This window comes from Ctenocephalides felis, unplaced genomic scaffold (genome assembly GCF_003426905.1).
Source record: "Ctenocephalides felis isolate EL2017-DRISC unplaced genomic scaffold, ASM342690v1 CF-g0.4_SCAFFOLD_01886, whole genome shotgun sequence".
Taxonomy (NCBI): Eukaryota; Metazoa; Arthropoda; class Insecta; order Siphonaptera; family Pulicidae; genus Ctenocephalides; species Ctenocephalides felis.
This window is the reverse complement of record NW_020538040.1, coordinates 79,565,717-79,590,615: the sequence shown is the minus strand read 5'-3', so window position 1 is coordinate 79,590,615 and position 24,899 is coordinate 79,565,717. Positions and strand designations below refer to the sequence as shown.

The following is a 24,899-nucleotide window of genomic DNA, read 5'->3' as shown; positions in this document are numbered from 1 at the left end:
GAGTAAAGGTTTTTACATGAAAAGTCTCAAATGCGCAAAATTTGTTTGAGTATATTTTATAATCCACATTTAATAGATGTAAATTTAGAAATCAAAACATAACAAAATCATTAATATATTTTTAATAGCGAAAATGATATCCGCAAGTCTAATGCTTATAAAAAATACATCACTCCAATCATATGTCTCAAATAAACGCATTTTCTATCATTTAAAACATTCTTAAATTTGTATAAACCTACAGACTTAAATTCTAAATATTGCCCCGATTAATAATATAGCTATTATAAAGGTACATCACACAGAACGATCGCCTTAATAACCACCCGTATACTTTGCAATCGCGATTATATTGTTTTGTTGGAATATATCCATCTACAAAAGAAAACAATTTCTGTTTCTCGCTAATACCGAAATCGCACATACGCTGGACTAAATATAATCTGCAGTACTAAATGATGGGCCAAAGAAAAAGGCGCCTCGTGTGCTGCGTGTTTAGTTCAGACGAATGTGCGATTAAGGGAAAAAGTAACATTTTAAATCTAGTCCTGACCGTTGTGCTGGACGAGCTCGTGCCTCTCGTGCCTCTCGTGCCGCTCGTGCCGCTCGTGCCTGTCGTCGCGCGACAGGGCCAGGGAGGAATAGTTCTCGACTTCCATTTCGCTGCCTTTGCTGAACTCGTCGTTCTTAATCGTGTAATCGAGACCAGGCAATGGCTCGCGACCAGACTGCAACATTCGGTCGTTCGCGTTTGGAGGTATTAGGTGCAGCATGCTCAGAGGCAATCCGGGGAAACCGGGACCGCCTACAAACTCCGGGTAGAAACCCGTCGAAAACGGGTTGAACATGGGACCAGGACTACACAGGGCTTCCGGTTCAGAACTTGGCGGTCTTGGGCATTGTCCAGGTTCCTCCTTGGGTCCCTTTCCTCCGTTGTTGTTATTATTACCTAATGCAAATGATAAAAAATTATTCTTACGTAAGTTGAAGCAAAATAAAACATTTCAACAGTCAATTTTCAAGGGTTTTTTAACTTTCCGAAGGAGAAGTTTACGTTTTCGTCAGAAAATCCGATTTGCTAATTTGATGTTTTCTCGATGTTTCAAGCCATCCTGAATGGAATGAGACCAAATTTGGAAAAAGTATATGTGTGTGTGTGTGAACAGATTTTTGACCTTTCGTCGACGTTTCCTCAATCTCAAAAACGGCTGATTTTGGATTTAGCGCGACGATGAGCCAAACCGTTTCTTTATAAATAGCAGAAAAGTGAAAAATTTTTCTTTTTTTTTCTGAATCGATTTTTTAAATTTAGAAACTGTTCGAAAGATATTGGTTGGGAAAGATACTGATTAGTTTTTGGTAGAGATCCGCTGGCACATATCCTTGTAATTAACTGTTAAAAAAATCGTCAATTTTTATTAATTTTTTTTTGGCCCTACGACAAGTCATGTAATTCTAAAAATTTTAAAAAATATTATAGTCAAAAGTTGCTTTTGTGATGTGATGAGTCAAACATCGTCAATTCTTTAAAATTCTTTTAATAAGCTACAATTTTAGGAAGCACGTGTTTGTGCAATATAATTAATAGAATTACAGATAATTTAAATGTGTCAAGAAAATTCAATTGGAAATCGCAATTTTTATTTTCAATTGAACGCGAAAATATCATTTTCGAAATAAACAGCTGAAAATTTTATCTAAATACCTGAATTTCAATTTCTCAATTCTCAATTGTTAGACTTAATTGACTTAATCAAGTTGGTTTAGTCAATTATTACAAATTTCGGGAAGTTGATACAACTTGCCTTAAGGCAAAATGTCACTAAGAACTAGTTTTTATTAACTTTGCGTAGGGTAAGTTATAGTAATCGCAAAAAATCGAAAATAAAAATTTTTGCATTTCTCGACGTTTCAAAGGTTTCTGAATATTTTGGCATACCTTAGAAAAAATGGATGTGTGCGTGTGTGTGTGTTCGGATACAAAATTTCGTCGACGATTTCGAGAACACCGATTAACCGATTTAAATAATTTGAAAAATATTCGATTCGTACTGATAAGAAGACGTGCTGATTAGTTTGGTGGAGGCAGGTCTAGCCGTTCCTAAGATACGAGGCAAAAAGTGCCAAAAACGGTAACACGGTTTTTAAGAGAACGGAGCGTCCGATTTTAAAAATTCAAAAAACATTTCACTTGTAAGATGAAGAATTGATCAAATTTTCATGAAGGCAGGTCTAGCGGTTTCGGAGATCTAATGAAAAAAGTAAAACAAAAAGCCATTTGGCGGTCAAAAATGATCATTAGACATATGCACATCAAATTATCAGATATTTTATAGAGATTAACATTTTATAGAGATTTCATACAATAAGTATGAATTTTGTTTACATTCCTATGGGTTCCGTATCAATGTTTATCCGTTAGACGGCAACGCGGCGCTTACGCGCTTTGACATTTCGTCTCTATGCAGTTAAAGAAGTACGATTGTTTTGAAAAAAAGTTCAGAATTTCCAAACTATGCCAAAATAAAGAAAGTTTTTTTTTTCGAACATTTTTTTTTTGTTTCTCAAAAATCTAATTTTTTAGAAGTAAAATTTTTTCAAAAATGTTAATCGCTTTTAAAAAAATATTAATTTTTGGTACGAGAAGTTCCAGCAATTTGCCTTAAGGCACGATGCCTTAATTGCCTTAAGACAGAATTCCACTTACAGCTAGTTTATTTCAAAATTCATTCTTAGAGCTTGCTGCTTATCCGTATCCGCGCTTATACTCTATATATTTACTGCAGTTTTTTATAGTAATACAAACAAATTTTATAATACAATTTTATTTAAGAAATATATCGAATAATGCTTTGCTCACCTGTCATAGTCAGTAATTCTAAAGGAGGTCCGCCTATACAATCTTTTCTGAGTTGTTCGAGCTTAAGACTTTTGCCATATTTTCCACGGACATACATCAGCAGGGAGTTGTATGGAATTCCAAATATTCTGGACGCCTGGCTAGTTGTCATTTTTTTATTCCATACATGTTGCAATGCTTCGGTAAGTTCTGCGTTGGTCCATGATCGTGGTGGTCCTCCTCGTGGAGCAGAATGCTGGCCTTTAGGACGCCCTTGAAAAAAATAAAGATATGTAATGTGCTTTTCTTATGAAGAGTATACAAATACGAGTAGTAAATGAACTACATCAATAGATCCTATAATAAATATGTATAAGGTCTATGACTACATCTCAACGTATAACACGTATCAAATAAACAACTACGGAACTATGTTCAGTTAAATTTTCAGTTAATTTATAATTATAGAAATTGGTCATCCTGCCATTTTACCCAGAGGCAGGATGATGAAGGTAAACAGATCCAATGTTTTAACTTGCTAAATTATTTACCGGAGGCGAAATATGAATTTCATGAGCAAATTTTTTACAAGTATTACACCCTTGATATAGTATTTCGCGAAAAATATTCGTCAACAGAGATCGAATAACTTTTAATTTAATTTATCTCTTATAAAATTGCTTTTTTTAACTTAATTGTGTATATCTTTGCTAGTGTTTATAACCTTTACTCATACTTTAATTGTTTATATCTTTGCTAATGTAAATGTTTAGATGGTTCTTTTTATCCCAGCCACATGCAAGCTTTTATAGAAATTATATAAATAAATCTATTGAATATAACTTAAAAATAACAATGCACATTATAAAACAATTAAATAAGATATACTTAAAAAATATATTCAAGTATCATAATTTATAAAGTAAATAAATCACCTCAAATATTCAAACATGTCATAAGAATAAAGGTAATAGCTCATTACACATCTCTTTCATTTTACTAATAGTATAAAATTCTATACTTTACTTGTTTTGGAGATAATGGTGAAAGACCTTTTCACTTATATTCGAATAAAACAAATAAAAAAAGGTGTAAAAAGGAATGGAAGGGTTAGGGAATTATTTACTTGTGCTGGCACTCGCGCCATGAACCTGCCTTCGGGCAGAGTACCATTTATTATATATATATATATATATATATATATATATATGTGTGTCTGTGTGTGTGTAGGTAATGCGAAAATGAAAAATAAAATTGCATAAAAAGTAATACTAGTAACATAATTAGTAGAAGTACAATTATTTGAAAGATGTCTTATTGTTAGAGTTTTGAATTTCGAAGTTGCGCATATGAGTGCATATTATTTTTGTGAAAGTGCTCTTCAAAAATATCGTATTGAGTTTGATTTAAAATCTTCATATGTCATGGCAGCTTCATTACATACGTAAAAAATGTTTTTCGCATCACCAATTTCATGCATGGGGCAATTCATTTTTCACGAAGAGATAACGCGCCTTAGATATAACATTATTACATATATGATGATTAATGCGATTTTTTATCATCATGTATAGAATATATATATATATATATATATATATATATATATATATATATAATGATTAATGTCATATTGAGACCTACATTTCAACTCTAATATTCAAAAGCGCTTGCTACAAAAAATCTGATTGTAAGGCTAAGATTATATTTAATATAATGTTAATATTACAATTAACGCACGAATTACCGAGTTGAATAAAATAACTTAAATAGGTAAGTCTATAACTTTGCAAGTACCGAGAATACCGTACCGAATACCATACCGAATTGAAATTTTGAAAATCTGAATTATTTTCGATATCTAAAAAAATTTCTTGTGGAAATTAAAAAAAACAGTTTTTTTTCTTGAAACAATCGTTTTGTCAACACAAGCAGAAACTTTTTTGAATCATTCAAATCGGATGCTTATTTTTCTCAAAAACTGCCATTTTTTGCACATTTTGCTCCGTATCTACGAAACTGCTGGATCCGCCTTTGCCAAAAACTAATCACCGCTTCTCCCCTTCATTACGACTTAAATGTTTTCCGGATCATTCGAATCGGATGCTCAGTTCTCTCAAAAACTCGATTTCTATTTTCTGCATTTTTTGATCTGTAACTCCAAAACGGCTGGACCGACTTTTGCCGATGATTCTTCATACCCCTGCCTCTTGGTCTTTTTTTATCGAAATGGTTATTATCTTTAATTAAACAAAACATCCCATTGCATAAATACAGTAACACACAAACTATTTCAAATAAATTGTATAAAGAGATAATTATAATTCGTTTTTCTTTCAGACACCCCTTTGTCAATATGTATTAAAGAATCTATAAAGAACTCACGACACGTAATTCAAATTAAACGTTCCTTAATCAAACAAATACGATGTCACATTTTTGGTTAATGATGATTTATTACAACTCAAGAACTATCATGGTAAATATACAATTATACTTAATTTGAGAACATATATTGACAAACGAAATATGCTTACATTACATTTACGTGTGAATTAAAGAAATTATTGCGTGTATTCTTGTTCTAACAGTACCACTCTGAAATAAGATAATATTGATTATAACAAATATTTTAACGAGCTACAAATCTTTCGTGCACTACAATTTGTTCTTATATTTTTAAATTTGGGCACTTGCATAATATATGATAGATATTAATCGATCAATTAATTTTGATATTAAAATTTTGTTTAAATATTCTGGAAGAGACGCTTTGATTGTGGTATTGTTTAGAAAGTGAAAGATGACTCAGAAAGCGTGAAGTACCCATAATTTGACGGTTTTACTTGTACAACGAAGTTCTATTGTGAAAAGTTTAAAAAATGCTGCATCGATATTGATTTTTATCAGTTTTGTGGAAACATGAGCTAAAACGATTTTTCAAATTAACTAGTTTCTAGCTTTATCCGATTTTTAAAAACTTTTATATAAATTATTTTATATTTTATTGTATTTTGTAATTAGATGTTGGGTACATTTTTTGATAAGTTTTAAAAATTCAAACACTAATTAAAGGATATCAATTTTAATAAAAAATTCACTTATAATTTGTATAATTTTCGAGCATCATTTATCTTATAGCATAGTTATTTTTAGTTCCATATGTCGTCGATGTTATCTTTTACGTAAGAAATTAACGTCTTATGACACAGGAAGAGAACTAAATATATTTTTTATCATTATTCAAAAAAAAAAAAAATGCAATATGATAAGAGCAATTATATTGTGAAAACTAAACCTATTGAACCTATTATAGCATAACAAATAACACATATCAAACAGACAACTATCTGACTCTGTTCTCAGCTAATTATTTTAGAAATGTTTTTTATACTGTTTTGGTATAAAAATTTGGTCCTTTTTACCACATAGGCCGATAGCAAGTACGTAACAATAGAGGTGACGGCTGGTTATACATCTTTTTCCCTCTACTTTCAAATCTTGTTAAAAAATTCTTAACCTTACTTGTTTTCGAGATTTCGGTGGGGGTCACCTTTAGGCCCATCTCTATCGTATCAAAAATAGTTGGTGAACGAGTTTAAGGTCGAAAAAAATTTCCCGAAATTTTCATGTTTGTTCTTAAAGTACATTTGTGTTTTCAGACGCACCTAACATAATCTGATTATTTAATAATCCAATTCGTCTATGTATGTTTTTTAATTATTTTGTGGTTCAAATTAGCGCTTTGCAGCATGAAAGTTTAAGGGGCACAAATAGGGTGAAATTTTCAAAAAATCGAATTTTCATTTTTCCATATTTTTATAGGTTATACCTTTAAAAATAACATACTAAAATTTTAAATCGATATCTTAAATAGTTTTTGAGCTACAGCCATTTAAAAATTATATATATAGTATATAGTATAATATAGTATATAGTATATAGTATAATATAGTATATAGTATATAGTATAACGATCATTTAATCTTTGAACTAGTTTTTCTTGAAACAGCATTTTCCGAATTTGCTGCAGCGATTACTCAAAAACAAATGATCCGATCACTATCAATTTTTTTTACATGTTCTATATATAGTTCTCCGTAAAACGAACTATCGATTTTTCGATCGGATAAAAAATCGAATTTTGGCAGTCCTAAAACGACCAAAATTTTGGGTAAAATTCGACTTTTTTTAAAAAAAAACGCCGTCATTTTGTCAATTTTTGATTTATTTTCTTTATCGTAGTTCATTTTACAGACAATATTATCTAGTTTAACGATATTTTTTTTTTTAAATTTCATCCACGTAGAAGGCCGGAATCACTGCAGCAGTGAAGGGCCTTTTTTGTGGCGCCGTTGGATATCGACGATAAATTAAAAAATATTTATTTTTGTATTACTATGTACTATGTATTCTTAAAACATGTATAAATATATTCCTAAAATTTTGAAATGATTGATGAAGTAGTTTTTTTTCTCGAACAGCATTTTCCGAATTTGCTGCAGCGATTACTCAAAAAAAATGATCCGATCACTATCAATTTTTTTTTACATGTTCTATATATAGTTCTCCGTAAAATGAACTATCGATTTTTCGATCGTATAAAAAATCGAATTTTGGCAGTCCTAAAACGACCAAAATTTTGGGTAAAATTCGACTTTTTTAAAAAAAAAACGCCGTCATTTTGTCAATTTTTGATCTATTTTCTTTATCGTAGTTCATTTTACAGACAATATTATTTAGTTTAACGATATTTTTTTTTTAATTCTCGTAAAATGAACTATCGATTTTTCGATCGTATAGTATATAGTATAACGATCATTTAATCTTTGAACTAGTTTTTCTCGAAACAGCATTTTCCGAATTTGCTGCAGCGATTACTCAAAAACAAATGATCCGATCACTATCAATTTTTTTTTTACATGTTCTATATATAGTTCTCCGTAAAATGAACTATCGATTTTTCGATCGTATAAAAAATCGAATTTTGGCAGTCCTAAAACGACCAAAATTTTGGGTAAAATTCGACTTTTTTAAAAAAAAAACGCCGTCATTTTGTCAATTTTTGATCTATTTTCTTTATCGTAGTTCATTTTACAGACAATATTATTTAGTTTAACGATATTTTTTTTTTTTAATTTCATCCATGTAGAAGGCCGGAATCACTGCAGCAGTGAAGGGCCTTTTTTGTCGCGCCGTTGGAGATCGACGATAAATTAAAAAATATTTAATTTTTTTATTCAAAAATTTTACTATGTATTCTTAAAACGTGTATAAATATATTCCTAAAATTTTGAAATGATTGATGAGGTAGTTTTTTTAATATAAATTCCCAAAAATCACCTTTTCTTTAGGCGGTTAAACTAGTTGTGCCCCTTAAAGTCATAATTTATATTTACCATTATTTTCCAACCAACAACTGCTTCACATATGATAATCAAATTCCGTATTTATTTTTAAACAAAAGCCCCTGTAATAGACAACCAGACAGAAGAATATCTTAAGAAAACTCTGTAAATTCCTCTGGGCATAAGGCCCAGTTGTGTTGGTAAGTGACTCGTCCTATTACATTTAATTCATTGTTGTTTATCATTGTTCATCGACATTATCCTTATACTTCGTTGTTTATGAATTCCTACGTGCCGTGTGATCGGGCTATTACCCGTTTTCTATTTTAAGGGCATTTGCATTGGCTACAATGACGGGGGTATCTTCCCGAGGGGTATCTTATTACTTTTAAATACCGCCATCCGCAAACTATATGACTCATATTAATGCAACACTTTCCGAGTAATCGATACATAAACAAATAGAATTTTGGAAGGTATACGTTTTCAATCTTTAAGGGATAAGTTAAACAAAACGTATTTGAATACGGAAATAAATACATGCTCATTATACGGTATACGCATGAACATTAGTAACACCATTTATACCGAATTACCGCGATGATTGAGAAAGCGACTGACCAAAAAGGAAATACTAAAACAAGGGCGAGCAACCTTTTTAACCCACGGGCCAATTTAAGTTTTCAAATTTTGTGGCGGGCCGCACGTAATTTATATATATATATACTAACTGACCCGGCTAAGAAAATATTTTTTAGAAAACCATTAGTATAAGAAATGACTAATTCTAAATGTATAATTATTATTACATTGATAATTTGCCCACTGCGACGCTAAAATGCTAACATCCATATTGTAATTATCTTATACTCTGAAAAAAAATCCAGTTTTCTCTCAAAAACAGTTTTATCTCCTGATTTTAAAATTAAATTTCTATTTTTTTTATGAAATAGCTCCTTTTGTGAGACATTCAAAAACTATGTACTTCTTATAAAATATTTTTGTACAATAGAATAAGCCTGCAAATCAGTTTTATCGGAGGTAACCATTTCGTTGCCATTTTTGAAATGTTGCAGCGGTTATAGCGGATAAATTTAAGCTTTTTTATAAGCTCAGAACAATCTTAATCAAATTTCAATTAAAAACTTTTACAGAAAATGCGATAATAGTTAATTGATCGAATACTGAGCTATATAAAAATGATTGGACTACTAAAATGACTATTATAAAATAAGAAAATTTGGAGTTGTGTGTAGTTTTCCATTCCGCATAAAAAAATTAAAATAAAGACGAAATTTTAAAAAATTGTCACGGCCATACAAGCCATGATAAAAATAACTTGCTTTTTTTAATAAAATTGAAGCTTTTCCATAAACTCAAAAGTCTGATCTAAAGTCAAGTTAAAAGATTAATTGACTGAGCGCAGGAATAATGTAATTGCAACAAAATTACAAAATTGCCATAAGGAAATAACAAAAATATAAAATTGAACAACGTATATATTTTATATAATTACGATTGAACACTCATAAGTGTTTATGAATATTAATACAAAATGAAAACAAATAATATTTATAAGAAAAACAATTCTACTTGAAAACTTTAATAAAAAATTTGGCTGTTTTTTTATATAAGCTGATCAATACCAGCCGTTTTTTTAGATTTAGAATGCAACGCGTATGCAGCTTTGATATGTTTTACTCAGTTTTGATGGGTGGTAATTTTTTATGAATTTTATGTTTGAAATTAACACGGGTCCACAAAAAAGAGATGTCTGGATTGGGTGTGTGACATATGTTTTCCAATGTACCTTTTACCGCTGAAGATAAATCTATGGTCAAAATATTGAAAAACATTTAAAAACTGGCACAATCTTCAATCTACATTTTTAAATTATTATCCAATGATTGAATTAATTATTATCTAGCAACTTTTCTTTTGTGGACCTGTGTAATTGTTCGCACAAATACGTATTTCCAAAAAAAAAAAAATCAATTTTAATGTTAAATGGCGAAGAAAACATTTACGTGAAAACAGCTGTCTTGTTAACTTTGAACATTTGGAATTACAATTAAAATTTGTTCACATTTTCTTTCTTTGAATATGAAAAGTGAAACACAAGATTCTGCAAAAGATATTATTCTTCATTACCAAAATAACGAAAGTACTATAATTATTATTTCATATCCAAAAACAATTGTAATTCGCCATTTTATGGAGCTAACGTACTTTTGGTATTGAAAATCGCCGTATTCACGATCTAAATTGTCAGGAAGTCTTTAAATTGACGATGATTTAACCCTCGCGACTTTATAAGATTTACTTATTTAATCATTTTAAATTTAGAAATTTGGCTGACGACAAAATTAGTCTTCACAGCCGTATTTGATAAAATATCTAGAAAAATAATCTGTAGTTGAGAAATGCTTGGCGGGCCGCAGAAAAACCTCTGGCGGGCCGCATGCGGCCCGCGGGTCGCGGGTTGCTCATCCTTGTACTAAAACATCAAATGAGAAAATTTCATATGCTGTTTGAATTTGTTTTATGATATAATATATATATATATATATATATATATATAATATATATATATATATATATAATCTTTATCTAATATAATATATAATAGGGTAGAGCTGCGCTTAAAGGTTAGCAGGTAAGAAGGTCCACCAACGATATCTCACAAATAAGTAAAGTTAATAATTTTTTTTATCAACAGTATTTCAAAGAAGAGAAAAAAAGATGTATAATCAGTCTTCATCTTGATTCTTATGACTTTGATCGCGATACAAACGGCAATCCATGACAAACGTAATTTCTTTCGTTGTTAGTTGTTTTGTATGTGAGCATTGTTGTTTAGTTTACGTGACCTTAATATAATTTTTAATAATACGTTATTTAATTGTTTTATACGATGTATTATTAATTTAAGTTAAATTCAACAATTTTTTTATACAGCCTTTATTGAAACTTACACGTGTGTGGTGTAAAAAGGACCAAATAAACATTAACCCCAGCAAAGGTGTAAACAATGGAATAAAGTAAATAAAATTAAGTTGATAAAAGGAATTTTACATGAGATAAATTAAATAAATTGCTATTCAACTCTGCTGATAAATATTTCTAATAAAGTACCAGATCATGGTTATATACAGTGTTATCTTTGTCAAAAATGTGCTCATTAAATTTATATTTTGCATTGGTTGAGTATTGTAGTTATAATATCGTAAAATCTCTTTAAAATTAAGAATAGGACATTCAACCTGTTTACCTTCTCGCAGTTCCATCTTACCTCGCTTTTGAAATAAAAAGAAGCAGGTGACAAATTTTTGAAAAACAGCAAAAAACACATTTCTACAATAATTGGCAATTTTACATAACATGGTCAGATAGTTTGTTTGATATTCTTTATTTATTGTATTATAATTGGTTTGGCTTTTACAATATAATTGCTCAAAGTTAAATTGGTCCTTTGGGGCCCCACCCTATTTCATTTATTTATAAAATATACTATTCATTTATTTTTACAGAGATATAACATGGTGAATATCTTTGATCTGGTATTTTGTCAAGAGTGTTTATCAGCAGAGTTGGAATAACTATTTATTTAACTTACCTGTTGCTAAAATTGCTTTTTTTACCTTTTTTTTATTTACTATTTTTTATTGTTTATACTTTTGCTAGGGTAAAAACTCAGTTGATCTTTTTTACCCCACCCACGTGTAAGCTTGTATAAAGGTTATACAAAAAAACTGTTAAAAATAGCAATACATCTTATCAATCAATTAAAAAACGTCTACCTAAAAGTTATATAAAAGTCTCGTAAACTAAAAAACAAAACTTTCTTGTTCTTGAAAGAAAATACTATTGTTATGGATTTTCAAACATTGTCGTGTATCTCTCTACACCGATATCGTAAGAATCAAGAAGATGTCTGGTTGTACATCTTTTTCCCTCTACTTTCAAATATTGTTAAAAAATTCTGAACTTTATTTGTTTTTGATATATCGGTAGTGTACCTTTTTGCCTGTAGACCGTTAAGCCCCGTATATATATATATATATATATATATTATATATATATATATATGTATATAGCTTTAATATGTTCATCTCCAAACGTTTTTTTAATCATGTAGATTTATTTGAAACAAAATATAAAACAGGCAGAAGAATCAGCATCCTAAACATAAAAAATAACAATGTAATCAGTATTCACGGAGATCCATATATATAGCATTTATATATTTTATTGTGAAATTGATTTAAAGCCAATGAAAGTTTCACATCACGTATTCGAAGAGAGGTCTCAGATCGTGATTTAAAGATCACAGACACAAACTAATTCTGATAGTGCCTCAGACAAGCGGCTGACATTTTCATCACTATTGCACACGATTCGGATCTTAAATGTCTCACACCGCGCCGTATGCCTTGTGTCGTATGGAGCTCACACAATTATCGGGTCGAATAAATCGATACGAAATATTTAGCGAAATAGTCGAAATTGTGAAACGATGCCATTTCTCACCGAGAACATCACTTTTATTTCATATTCTCTCTTAAGCTGTTGAAAATAATTATTGGAGGGAGCGGATGATTCGGATTCAAAAGTACCTCCGGACCAGTTGATTTGATTGAGATAGAAAAAAAATGCAATACAACAATTCACTATTTGAGTCATGAATACATTAATACAATACTAGATCAATATTCTATTGATAATGTATTGTTGTATGATCTCAATATTGTTTGCTTCATCTTTTAGTTTTATTTTTTTATAAAATATTTTGATTCTCAAATACGTTATGATACATTTATTGGTGTGTACGTGTAGATATTGTGCTTTTTAATTATTTGCAGATCTTTTAAAAATAGTAAAATTATGTTATTAGTTTTTTAAAAAAATTATAGAAAGGCCTAAATAAATAAATAAACTAGTAGTGAGTGGCGTAGTGCCTTAAGGCAAATTGCTAGAATTTCCTGTACCGTAACGAAATGTTCGAAGAATATTTACCCATAATTATAAACTGAATGTTTTTAGATCATTCAAATCGGATGCTCCGTTCTCTCAAAATCTCGATTTCTATTTTCTGCACTCTTTGCTCTGTATCTCTGTAACGGCTGGACCTGCCTTTGCCAAAAGCTAATCAGCACATCTGCCTATCACTAGATATCGAATGTGTTTTGAACCATTCAAATCGGTTGGTCCGTGCGCCCGAAAACGTGAACGAAAAAATGCGGTCATACAAAACACACACACACACATCAATTTTTTCTGAGGTATGCCTAAATGTTCAGAAACCTTCAAAACGAGAAGATATGCAAAAATTTTTCTTTTTGATTTTTGGCTCATTACTATAAATACCTTATGGGAAATTGAAAATAAAAACTTATATTCCTTTACAAATGATGTTGATTCTATTATTTAATTTAAATTATTACATTTTTATAAAATTATTCTTGAAAATTAATAGATAACACAGGTCAATAAAATAAAAAAGTTGCCTGTATGTTTTCCAATGTAGTTTTTACCGCTGAATATGAATCTTAAGTTAAAATTGGGGGTCAAACCGCAACAATTTATTTAAAAAAAGCTACAATCGATCTAGTAATTCTTCTGCATAATGATCAAAATCTTATCATTTTTGTCGTTCTTCACCCTTTTCACCTTAAATGACTATTGAGTTCCAATTAAAAAGTCTATTAAGTTTTTTGTATAATTCAGCAGTAATTTGCAAACATATTTCTTCCCCATTGCCTCTGCACAATCTGCAACCATTTTTGCAATTTGAATATCTGAAAATGTGCTGACAAAATACTGCTGTATTCTACAAATAATATTAAAAGATCATTTAAGCGAATACTCAATAGTCATTTAAGGTAGAAAAAGTGAGGAAACCTAAAAAAATATAGGATTTTAAGTATCATGCAAGAGATTACTAGATTTTAGTTTTTATCATTTTTTCTTTAAAAAAAATCAATTTTTTGCCATTTGACCCCCAACTACATTGGAAAACATATGCTCCACACCCAATACAGACAGCACCTGTGTAATTATTAATTTCTAAAAATTAATATATGTATGTGCGGTAAATTAAGTGTAAAACTTTTTGATATAATTATGTAGTTTTGTAAGAATGTGTGAATAAAACAACTCGGGATGACGAACAGGAAACAATATTCTAGCATAATCTATCCTGAGTGTAAGATAGAATTATTTACGTTATCATATTAAATGTGAATAAAACTCACAATGAGGGAAAAACCATAATAATTGGGTAAACAAAGAATAAGCTATAAAGTATTTAACAAATATATGTATGCATCATGTAAAATATTTATCTGTTTTTAAATTAACCGAAATTGGCTAATGAATATATTCGGATGATTATACATTCTGAAGATTTCCATGCAATATTTCAAGATCTTAAAAATCAAATCAGTGATTGTTGATGTTAAAATAGTTGGCAAGGAATATTTTGAATTTATTGTTGTCAGTATTATTGCATGACCTTTTTTTGTGTCTAAATATTTTCTTCATATTTTCACATAATATATTAGGGTAGGCCATCACAACTATCGATTTGGTTACTAACATCTTTATTTTTTAATAAATGAATTATATGATATTGGTATATGAATATAGTCAAGTTTTAAGGGCCAGAAAGCAATGTGAATACTATTTTTTTAAGTTATTTGAAAAAAGAATATATGGGCATTTTTTATACTCTTTTTGTAGTATGTTTCTTTGAAAGTCTGAAATATTTTCTCCCTGTTCAAAAAGACGATTAGCTCTATTTTTGCACATTAATCTGTGTGCATTTCGACATGAACTTAAGTCATCTTTCTGTGGTAATAGCTTCTTGGCTTCACTCAATATATTACTTCAACATTTAAACAAAATTATGATAAACGAATATTTAAAATAGAATTTGTGGAATAAAGCTATTGAATGAAAAATCTCTTATTGTTTACAAGGACGCCGTAAGAAACTTGTTATGGTCAACATTACCATTGATAAAAAAAAAATAAAGAAAAATCAAGAACATAGGAATGAGACAGTTAATTTAAAAAATGTATGTAATTATTTCAATTGCATTTTTGTATCATAATTTTATATCTTCAAAATCATTGCATTATATTCTGTCGTAAAATTGCTTTGAAAATTAATGAATCCTAAAATATTCTATAACGATCTAATCTTTTCGATTATCACATTATTGTATTTGTTCGTGTTTGTCGAACTTTAATTCGACAGCACGAGAACAACTCGTCGTCAAAATGCCCGACAATAGATTTTGCAATTGCGCCAGAGATAGAGACCACACCGTGCATTTGAAAATAGTTTCCATGCAGAGTCAGTGGTATTAGTCGTAGGCACTTGATACTATTCGGTGAATATAGTTTAAGATTTAGACAATTCAATCAAAAAAGCGAACAATATTGGATCATATTTCAATACTAAATATATCATAAATACCCAATTTATTAATGTGACCATGCATCCCGGATTTACACCTTACGTTCGGATTTTTCTAAAAACAATATTTGTCCCGGATTCGGTATCGAAACTATGAAAAGGTTCTTATTTTTAGTATTTACACTAAAATTAATATTACTTACTAAAGTCAATAATGAAGAAAATTGTGCAGATTTTTTTACGTTGTTTAAATGCAAAAATGATCATAGTTTAAACCAAATAAATTAAGGTATCACACGAAAACGTTGATCTAATTTAATCATTATAACTGTACAAATTAACCCTTCCTCCGCCGGAAAGGGTTAATCCATGAGTTTTTGAAAAAATAATAATTTTGCTACAAATTTTATATGTACCTTTCTATCTATAAATAAAATATAAAAAAAATTAAATTAAAATTAAATATAATGGCCAAGCCTCATATTCAAAACTTCAGTGCTAAAAAGATTTTAATATCTACTAATTACATTTGTATAAGTTTGAATTTTAGTTTCTAATTAGATTTGTATAAGTTTGAATTTTAGTTTCAGGGAGTAAGCAAAAATTAATAAAAACGTCCCAAATCTTCCATAGAGCCAAAAACCTTAGAAAATCTAAAGTCACCATGATCAGCTATATGTGATCTAATAAATCAGGTTTCCGAGAAAAAGGCAATAAGAGTGTACACTTGATTTGCATCGTTTATAACATTTTTGAAAAAACGTGACGTAGATAATTATGATAAATAGATGTCATTTTATTTCATTAAATGCCCTTCGGGCAAGTTATAGCAATCGTTCAAAAATCGAAAATAATGTTTTTTCATATCTTTACGATTTCTGAACGTTTTGGCACATCTTAGAAAAAATGAGGGTATGTACGTGTGTATGGATACAATTTTTGGTCCATGTTTTTGGAAGCACAAATAAATAAATAAAATTTGAAATAACCAGAAAGCATTCGATACCAATTGATAAGGAAACGTGCTGATTAGTTTTTGCCAAACGTTGGTCCAGCCGTTTCGGATAGACGAAGCAAAGGGTGTGAAAATGGCGAATAAGTTTGGGAGAGAACAGAGTATCCGATTTGAATGATTCACTTAAATTTTTACTTGTATTGACGTATTAAAGAATTGATTGAATTTCGCACATCCAGAAAGAAGTTTAAAAAATGCCATTTGGTGATCGAAAATCAGAGATTTGGATCAACAAACATGAATGGGTATCTCGAACTTTTAAGAAATATCAAAGTTATCGAAAAAATAAATAAATAAATAAAATAAAAATTCTGGTTTCAAAAAATGTCCAAGTTTACATAAAATTTCTAAGTTTTTAAAAAATATCAGCGTTTTCAAACATTTTTAAATTAACGATGCCATGCACCATTGGTTTCTTTTTTTAATATGCGAGTAATATTAACTCTTCCTAAGAGCTTGCAAACATCCCTATAATTATAGATCACACATGTATCTGTATGTATATCTATACATATTATATATATCTTCTATATATATAAAAATAAGTTGGGTTTTCCTTCCTGACGATTTAACTCCAGAACGCACGAACCGATTTCGACAAATTTGCTTTCGTTGGAAAGGTCTCGGGCTCCGCAAGGTTTAAAAATGGATGTAGGTGTGTGTGTGTGTGTGTGTGTGTGTGGTGTGTGTGTGTGTGATGTGTGTGTGTATGTGTGTGTGTATGTGTGTGTGTAGTATGTATGTGTGTTGTATGTATGTGCGGATACAAATTTCGTCGACGATTTCGGGAACACGGATCAACCGATTTGAATAATTCAAAAAACATTCGATTCGTATTGATAAGGAGACGTGCTGATTAGTTTTTGGCGAAGGCAGGTCTAGCCGTTCCGAAGATACGGGGCAAAAAGTGCCGAAAACGGTAACTCAGTTTTTAAGAGAACGGAGCGTCCGATTTGAATAATTCAAAAAAACGTTTCACTTGTATTGACAAGATGAAGAATCGATAAAATTTTCATGAAGGTAGGTCTAGCGGTTTCGGAGATATGGAGGAAAAAGTAAAAAAATGAGCCATTTGGCGGTCAAAAATGATCATTAGACATATGCACATCAAATTATCAGATATTTTATAGAGATTTTAACAATAAGTATACATTTTGTTAACATTCCTATGGGTTCTGTACCAATGCTTATGCGTTAGACAGCGACGCGGCACTTACGCGCTTTATATTTTGTCCCTATGCAGTTAAAACAGTACGATTGCTTTGAAAAAAGTTCAGATCTTCCACAATATGTTAAAATAAAGAAAAATTTTTTTTTCAAAAAAAAAAAACAAAAAAAAAATTAAAAAAAAATTTTTTTTTAAAAAAAATTTTTTTTTCAAAAAAAAGTAATTTTTTGGCCAATTTATAGTTTCTCAAAAATCTTATTTTTTTCAAAGTAATTTTTTTTTCAAAAATGTTAATCGTTTTTAAAAAAATAATAATTTTTGGTACGGGAAGTTCCAGCAATTTGCCTTAAGGCACGATGCCTTAATTGCCTTAAGACAGAATTCCACTTACAGCTAGTCCCTATTGTACCTGAACGAACATGATATGTATATCTACTTATACAGGCACGTATTACATGTGTACGAGTGCATACGAACACTTTTGTCGGTAGATGATGCACGTGGGAGATCAGGGATACGATTGGCAGCATCAAAGCGATCTCTGCAAAAAGCAGGACGCTACTGAAAAGCAAATCGAACCTTAAATTTCACATTAAATTCATTAAATGCTATATTTGGAACATGACCCTGCATAGATTGAAGACGATAAGATCGAAATAGGAAAGTACTGCAAGGATTGGACGAAAAAAGAATTCAACTGTTTGTGATTGCAAAATACAAAGTAAACTGGAGTAAATCCATGTTGCAAAAATGGTTCCCCTCTGCATAGTTTAATGAAAAGAAAAATATCAGAGCTAAGACTGGAGCAAAAATGAATGCTGGTGGCCGACAATTTGCGCTAGAACACTAAATACAGGGTATTGAAAGCAGAAGTTCAAGTCATAGTAATACGGGAGCAAAAGTTAGAAAAGTATATTATAGAAATCTATAGGGGCGGGGTTTAAAGGTCCGAGGGTAAAATGTCCACCACCGATATCTCAAAAGCAAGTAAAGCTAATAAATTTTAACAACAATATTTGAAAGTAGAGGGCAAAAGATGTGTAACCAGCCATCACCTTGGTTTTTACGACGTCGCCATCGGGAGATAAACTGCAATTTTCGAAAATCCATAACAAAAGTATTTTCTTTTATTATTTGTTTTTTTTCGGTTGTGAGCACTGTTGTTTAGTTTACGAGACTTTAATATAATTTTTAAGTATACGTTATTTAAATCTTTTATAATATATACTGTTATTTTCAAGTTAAATTCAACGGTTTTTTATATAACCTCTATAAAAGCTTTCATATGGGTTGGGTGAAAGGAGCCATCTGAGCCTTAACTTGGCAAAAGTGTAAACCATCAGAAATAGTAAATAAAAAAAGAAATTAAGTGAAAAAAGCAATTTTACCAGAGATAACTTAAATAAAAAGTTATTGCAACTATACTGATAATTATTTCTGAAGAAATAACAAATCATGGTTAAAAACAGTGTTATCTCTGTAAAAAATGTACCTAACTAATTAAATACCTAAGAAATTTATATTTCGTTTTGGTTGAATAATGTAGCTATTAATTCGTAAAATCCCTTTAAAATTGAAAATAAGATATTAGACCCCGCCTACAGGATAAAAAGGACCAGGTGACAGTTTTTTGAAAAACAGCAAAAAAATCATATTTTTAAATGATGAATTAGTTGGGAGTTTTACTGAACATAGTAAAATAGCTGTTTGTGTAATATGTGTTATTTGTTGTGATATAATTATTTAGTTTTTACCATATAATGGCTCAAAGTCGCTTTGAGCCTTTTCGGCTCGCCCTCCCCTATTGTAAACAAAGCAAAGAGAACAAATGGTGTTCTTAAACCAATGATAATATAATTGTATTCGTTTTTCTGGAGATTGATTCTTTACTTGAATACACAGTATTCATAAAACGTCATTTGCCATTTATTCTATAAATATACTTATCGATGTAATAGTTCTTGTTGCTAAGTATTTATTCCCTTAATTGTCAATTATTCATTCCCTTGATTTACAAATGATATTTACAGTTGTCAATTATCTTAATTCTTGCCATTCTTATTAATCAATCTCTATTTTATACAGATCAAGTAACATACTCTAATTACATGTCGGGCTTTGTTTATGTATCGAGTACGTAATATTACCCTTTTTCTGCTCTTTGCATTACATTTTATTGATTATTCATATAATTGGCATTCTGAATAGAGACTACAGCGCTAGAAGGAAAATTGTAAGATGCAGACTTAAGCACTTAAGTATGATGTCTAGAAGTTCAATAAAATGACGCCTTTACTCATTTTTGTTCTTATCTACTTATTCGTATTAGTTTCTTCGTGTAGCTAATCATAAAGTTGGTGCTCGATTTAAATTTTCAATAGAAAACCAGTTCAGAGAATAAAAAAATACTGATGTATTGCAAGTGCAAGACCTGCCGTTTATGTTTATATGCTAAAATTGAATTAATTCAAGAGATGATCCATCGTGATGCCTTTCACACATTTTTTTCAAATTATTGTCTTCATGTGACATCAGATCAATATTAGTATTATTTCTTTAAGAATAACCTCAATGAATCAATTATATGTATGATTTCCGCCGCTTCTCTGAATGCTTTTCAGCGCGAGAATTTTTACCTTTACAGCAAATAAGATGGACAAATCGTCCCACACTTGACCCACAGTTTTACTTTACAGATTTGTTGATTATAAAATAATTATATCACGCTTGATTTATTGAACACTTTGAAGGGAATAATTACTTCCCGCATTGATGGATATCTTCAAGAAAGCGACGCGATTAGTATGTTGAGTTCTAGCGAAAAAAACTTTATATTGTTAGAATGCCCTCTGCCTTGCGAGTAAAGCCTTGATGTACATAACCAATTAAATAAAATCTCGACATTTTTTTACCCATGCATTTTTTAGCTTGATATATTTTTTTTATTTAATACCAAAAACTACTGGTTTCATAAAAAATTGAATGTGAATGTAAACACCTAATAAACTTAACTGTAGAGAAAAGAATGGAAATGTAACAGTGATCAATAATAGTAAAAAAAATAATCAAAGAAATTCTAGATAATTTGGAATGGTTAAATCAAGACAAGCGTAAAGCAATTAAAACAATCTGAAATAAATAGAAAAAAATAAAAAATGTGATCTGTTAATATATATAAGCCTTTTATGTACGACTAATTAATCTGCTGGCCAATTTGCACAAAACTTACATTAATAATTAGCCTAGATACAACAACTATTAAATGAATGATTGATGATACGTTTTTTGTTTATTTTTAATAAATAATGGTTGCAACAGTAAAAAATTGTTGAGAATCGAAAAAATATAGAATAAAAATAGTTAAATATATTGAAGACATTAAAAATAATATTCCTACAAATACGAGTTTGGCGTGGTTATGAGTGCCTGCAGATCTATAATAATAATTACGAGTAATCGACATATGAGAATACAAAGAAAAGAAGAACCATATTTGAAACAGAAGGAAAAATAAAAGAAAAAAAGTCAAGGAAAAAAGCATACCTACAGAAACAACATACTATGAATAAAAACAGTTTTATTAGGTAATAAATATACTAAAAAATACCTTTGCTTTTTATTTGATAGTTGGAATTCGTGGCTTGTGGGGCTCAAGGTCCACCCCCCTTATTTCAAAAACAAGTCATGTATAGAAATTTTTAACAATGCTGTTTTAAAGTAGAAGGAAAAAGATGTGTAACCAGCCATTACCTTAATTCTTACGACGTCGTTGTAAGGAGATAAATGGCCATGTATCAATATTTATAACAATTTTATTTTGTTGGTAGTTTTTCGGTTTTGAGCTACTTTATAGTATATAGTTAAGATAATAGAATATAATTTTTAAGTATACAATATTTAAATGTTTTATAAAAAGCATTGTGTTTTCAAGTTAAATTCAACAGTTTTCTTTACAGAACCTCTATACATATGCAAGCTCATATGTAGTTGAGGTAAAAAAGACCAACTAAACTTTTATTCTGGCAAAGGTGAAAACACTACGAAAATAGTAAATAAATATGTAAACTAAGTTAAAAAAGCAATCTAGAAGATGAATTATACTAATAATTAGTCCAACTCGAATTAGTACAATAAATAATTTTAATGAATACCAGATCCAGGTTATATACAGTGTGATCTTTTCAAAAAGATGTGCATTTGAAATTTTTATTTTGCATTGGTTGAATAAAGTAGCTATTATTTCAGAAATTTCTTTTAAAATTCAAAATGAAACTTTGGATCTATTTACCCTATGGCTGTTCTTCTTTGCCCTGTCTATAGGGTAACAAAATAAATTTTTATAATTAGTAATTAACTGGAAATTTTACTGAACAAAGTTCGATCTTTGTTTGGTTGATGTGACCCACTGACCCATCACAACATCAAATCATAAAATTGATTTATTTAAATTTTGGCACAGTAAAGCTTATTCAAAACAATCAAAAGACCTAAAAATTAATGAATTATATTCTAGACAACATTTGCGAGTGGCTCAATTTCTGCCACTGCGTTTATTATATTTTGCTTCAAAACGTGCTATAAGTAATAATTAATCCTTGGTCAAATAATTCGTACCAACTTTTATGTTCAGTTCACTGTTTTCTGCATTTTTTCATCAAAATTAGAGAAATTGATGATCAGAATGACATAACGTTTCAATCTGAATCGGTAGCTTGGAACGCGAAACAATGTGGAACTCCACGAATGGTGGTTTGTGGTCGAGAATCGCCGATGCCAGCATGCGTGAAAAATATTTATAATAAACCGCAAACATTAAATATAATAGCACGGATATAGTCATTTAAATCTCCAGTTTAATATCCTGCGAAAAAGTCGTCCGACTTCTAAAGAATGTTCTTCATATTTATAAAAAATACTTATATGTAACATCTGTAATCAACCCACGTTGAACCAAAGTTATTACACTTCTTTTAATAGTACATTGTGAATTGGAATTTTCTATTGAAAATAGTTATTTTTTCACAAAAAAGTCAAATGCATTAATGCATCCTAAATGGCCAAAAGTCACACTAATTCAATTAACATATTAAAAAAAAGTCCTATATAGAAGTTCTTAAATGTAATGTGGATTTTTCATCGACTTTTTAACTTCCCGTAAGTTATTGTAATGGGCCAAAGATCGAAATTAAAATTTTTTACATTTCTCGACGTTTTGAAGGTTTCTGAACGTTTCGGCATACCTCAGAAAAAATGGATGTATGTGTGTGTGTGTGTATGTATGGATACAAATTTCCAGTCACGTTTTCGGGCGCACGGATCAACCGATTTGAATGGTTCAAAAAACATTCGATTCCTATTGATAGGGAGAAGAGCTGATTAGTTTTTGGCAAAGACAGGTCCAGCCAGTTCAAAGATACGAGCTAAATATGTAAAAAATGGCAGTTTTTGATAAAAATAAGCGTCCGATTTGAATGATTCAAAAAACTTTCTGCTTGTCTTAACAAAATAATTGATTTTGGAAAAAAAAATTGTCTCAACTTTTTTTTTTCAAGAAAAAATTTTTGTATGTCGAAAATAATTCAGATTTTGTTTTTAATTCTGACTATAGTTCTAATATGCTTTAAACAAATAATTTCAACTTTGCAATTCAGTTTATATAATTCTCATAAATATTAGACAATGTTACAATATTAATAAAAATCTATTTGAAAACATTCAGTATTCCTCGAACATTTCGTTACGGTACGGGAAGTTCCAGCAATTTGCCTTAAGGTACGATGCCATACACCCAACTGTCATTGACAACTGACATTGTCCATGCTCGAAAATTATATAAAAAGACTTTTAAATGCATAAAATAAAATGTGTTATTTTTCTTGGTAATTTGAGGTAAAACTAGCAGATTGGTATATCCCTAAAACTAGAGCTTTTAGCAAAGTTCTGTTACTTTTTTTGGAATCACCTCGAGGATGCTTAAAAACCATCATAATATCTTAGGAAAAATATTTACTGTCACGTAGTGTTATTGATTATATAGTACAGGTAATTATTCCAAATAGATGCAACATTGATAAAAAAGCCTAAAATATTTTGAATCTTTGAAATTAATTCTCTTAAAAACCATCAGTAGATTCCATTGCAAAATGAGATTAGTTTGAAATGTATAAAATATTTTGTATTATAATTAGTTTTATAAATAAATAGTAAATTATTACAATTGCATATATGTTTCTCAAATATATTTCATAAATTAAAAATATCTTAAAAGTTGTAAAAGAATTTGGCCAATTCATGTAGTACTACTACTACTACTGAATTTTACAAAAGGTTTTTTATAAATATTGTACAATCAATAAGAGAATGATGTGTAGCGATATTCCTCGATGCTGGATGTCAATATTGACATGTAAAAAATCTATCAGTTTTTATTATTTACCAAATAGCTTTTACTTAATTTTGTGACATTACCTAAATGAACTAAATAGTGCATTTTGAATGATGTGGTCGTAGAAAATTGAGAAACAAGATTGACAAGAAAGTAGTACATGCATATGGTGACCATGTCTTTTTATATTAAATCCAGGAATGAATCTTAGCAGGTGATAAGTTAATTTTAATACCATAAGTATTGTTTTTTACCTTCCCGTAGGGTAAGTTATTGTAATGGGCCGAAAATCGAAATTGAAAATTAACATTTCTCGACGTTTTGAAGGTTTCTTCATTTTGGCATACCTCAGAAAAAATGGATGTGTGTGTGTATGTATGTATGAATACAAATTTCCAGTCACGTTTTCGGGCGCACGGATCAACTGATTTGAATGGTTTAAAAAACATTCGATTCCTATTGATAGGGAGATGAGCTGATTAGTTTTTGGCAAAGGCAGATCCAGCAGTTACGGAGATAAAGAGCAAAGAGTGCAGAAAATAGAAATCGAGTTTTTGAGAGCGGAGCATCCGATTTGAATGATCTAAAAACATTCAATTAGTAATGGTTGGGAGAAGTGTTTATTAGTTTTTGGCAAAAGCAAGCCCAGCCATTTCAAAGATACGGAGCTAAATGTGTAAAAAATGGCAGTTTATGAGAGAACTAAGCGCCCGATTTAAATG

The 24,899-nt window shown here is 30.0% G+C and overlaps 1 protein-coding gene across 3 annotated transcripts in view; it reads right to left on the bottom strand.

The window, feature by feature from the left end:
• Nucleotides 1–268: 268 nt before the first annotated feature.
• The window catches only part of LOC113377507 (protein jim lovell), a 99,858-nt gene continuing 75,227 nt past the window's right edge, over nt 269–24,899 (bottom strand). For 2 of the 3 annotated variants that reach the window (XM_026617857.1, XM_026617859.1), the window contains 2 exons: nt 2,861–3,112; nt 269–949 (listed from right to left, as the gene is read on the bottom strand). In XM_026617857.1, coding sequence (XP_026473642.1) covers nt 543–949; nt 2,861–3,112 — 659 coding nt within the window. In that variant the 3' untranslated portion in view covers nt 269–542. Of the gene's footprint in view, nt 950–2,860; nt 3,113–22,406; nt 22,410–24,899 lie in introns of all 3 variants that reach the window. The other variant, XM_026617858.1, reaches the window with a different exon arrangement.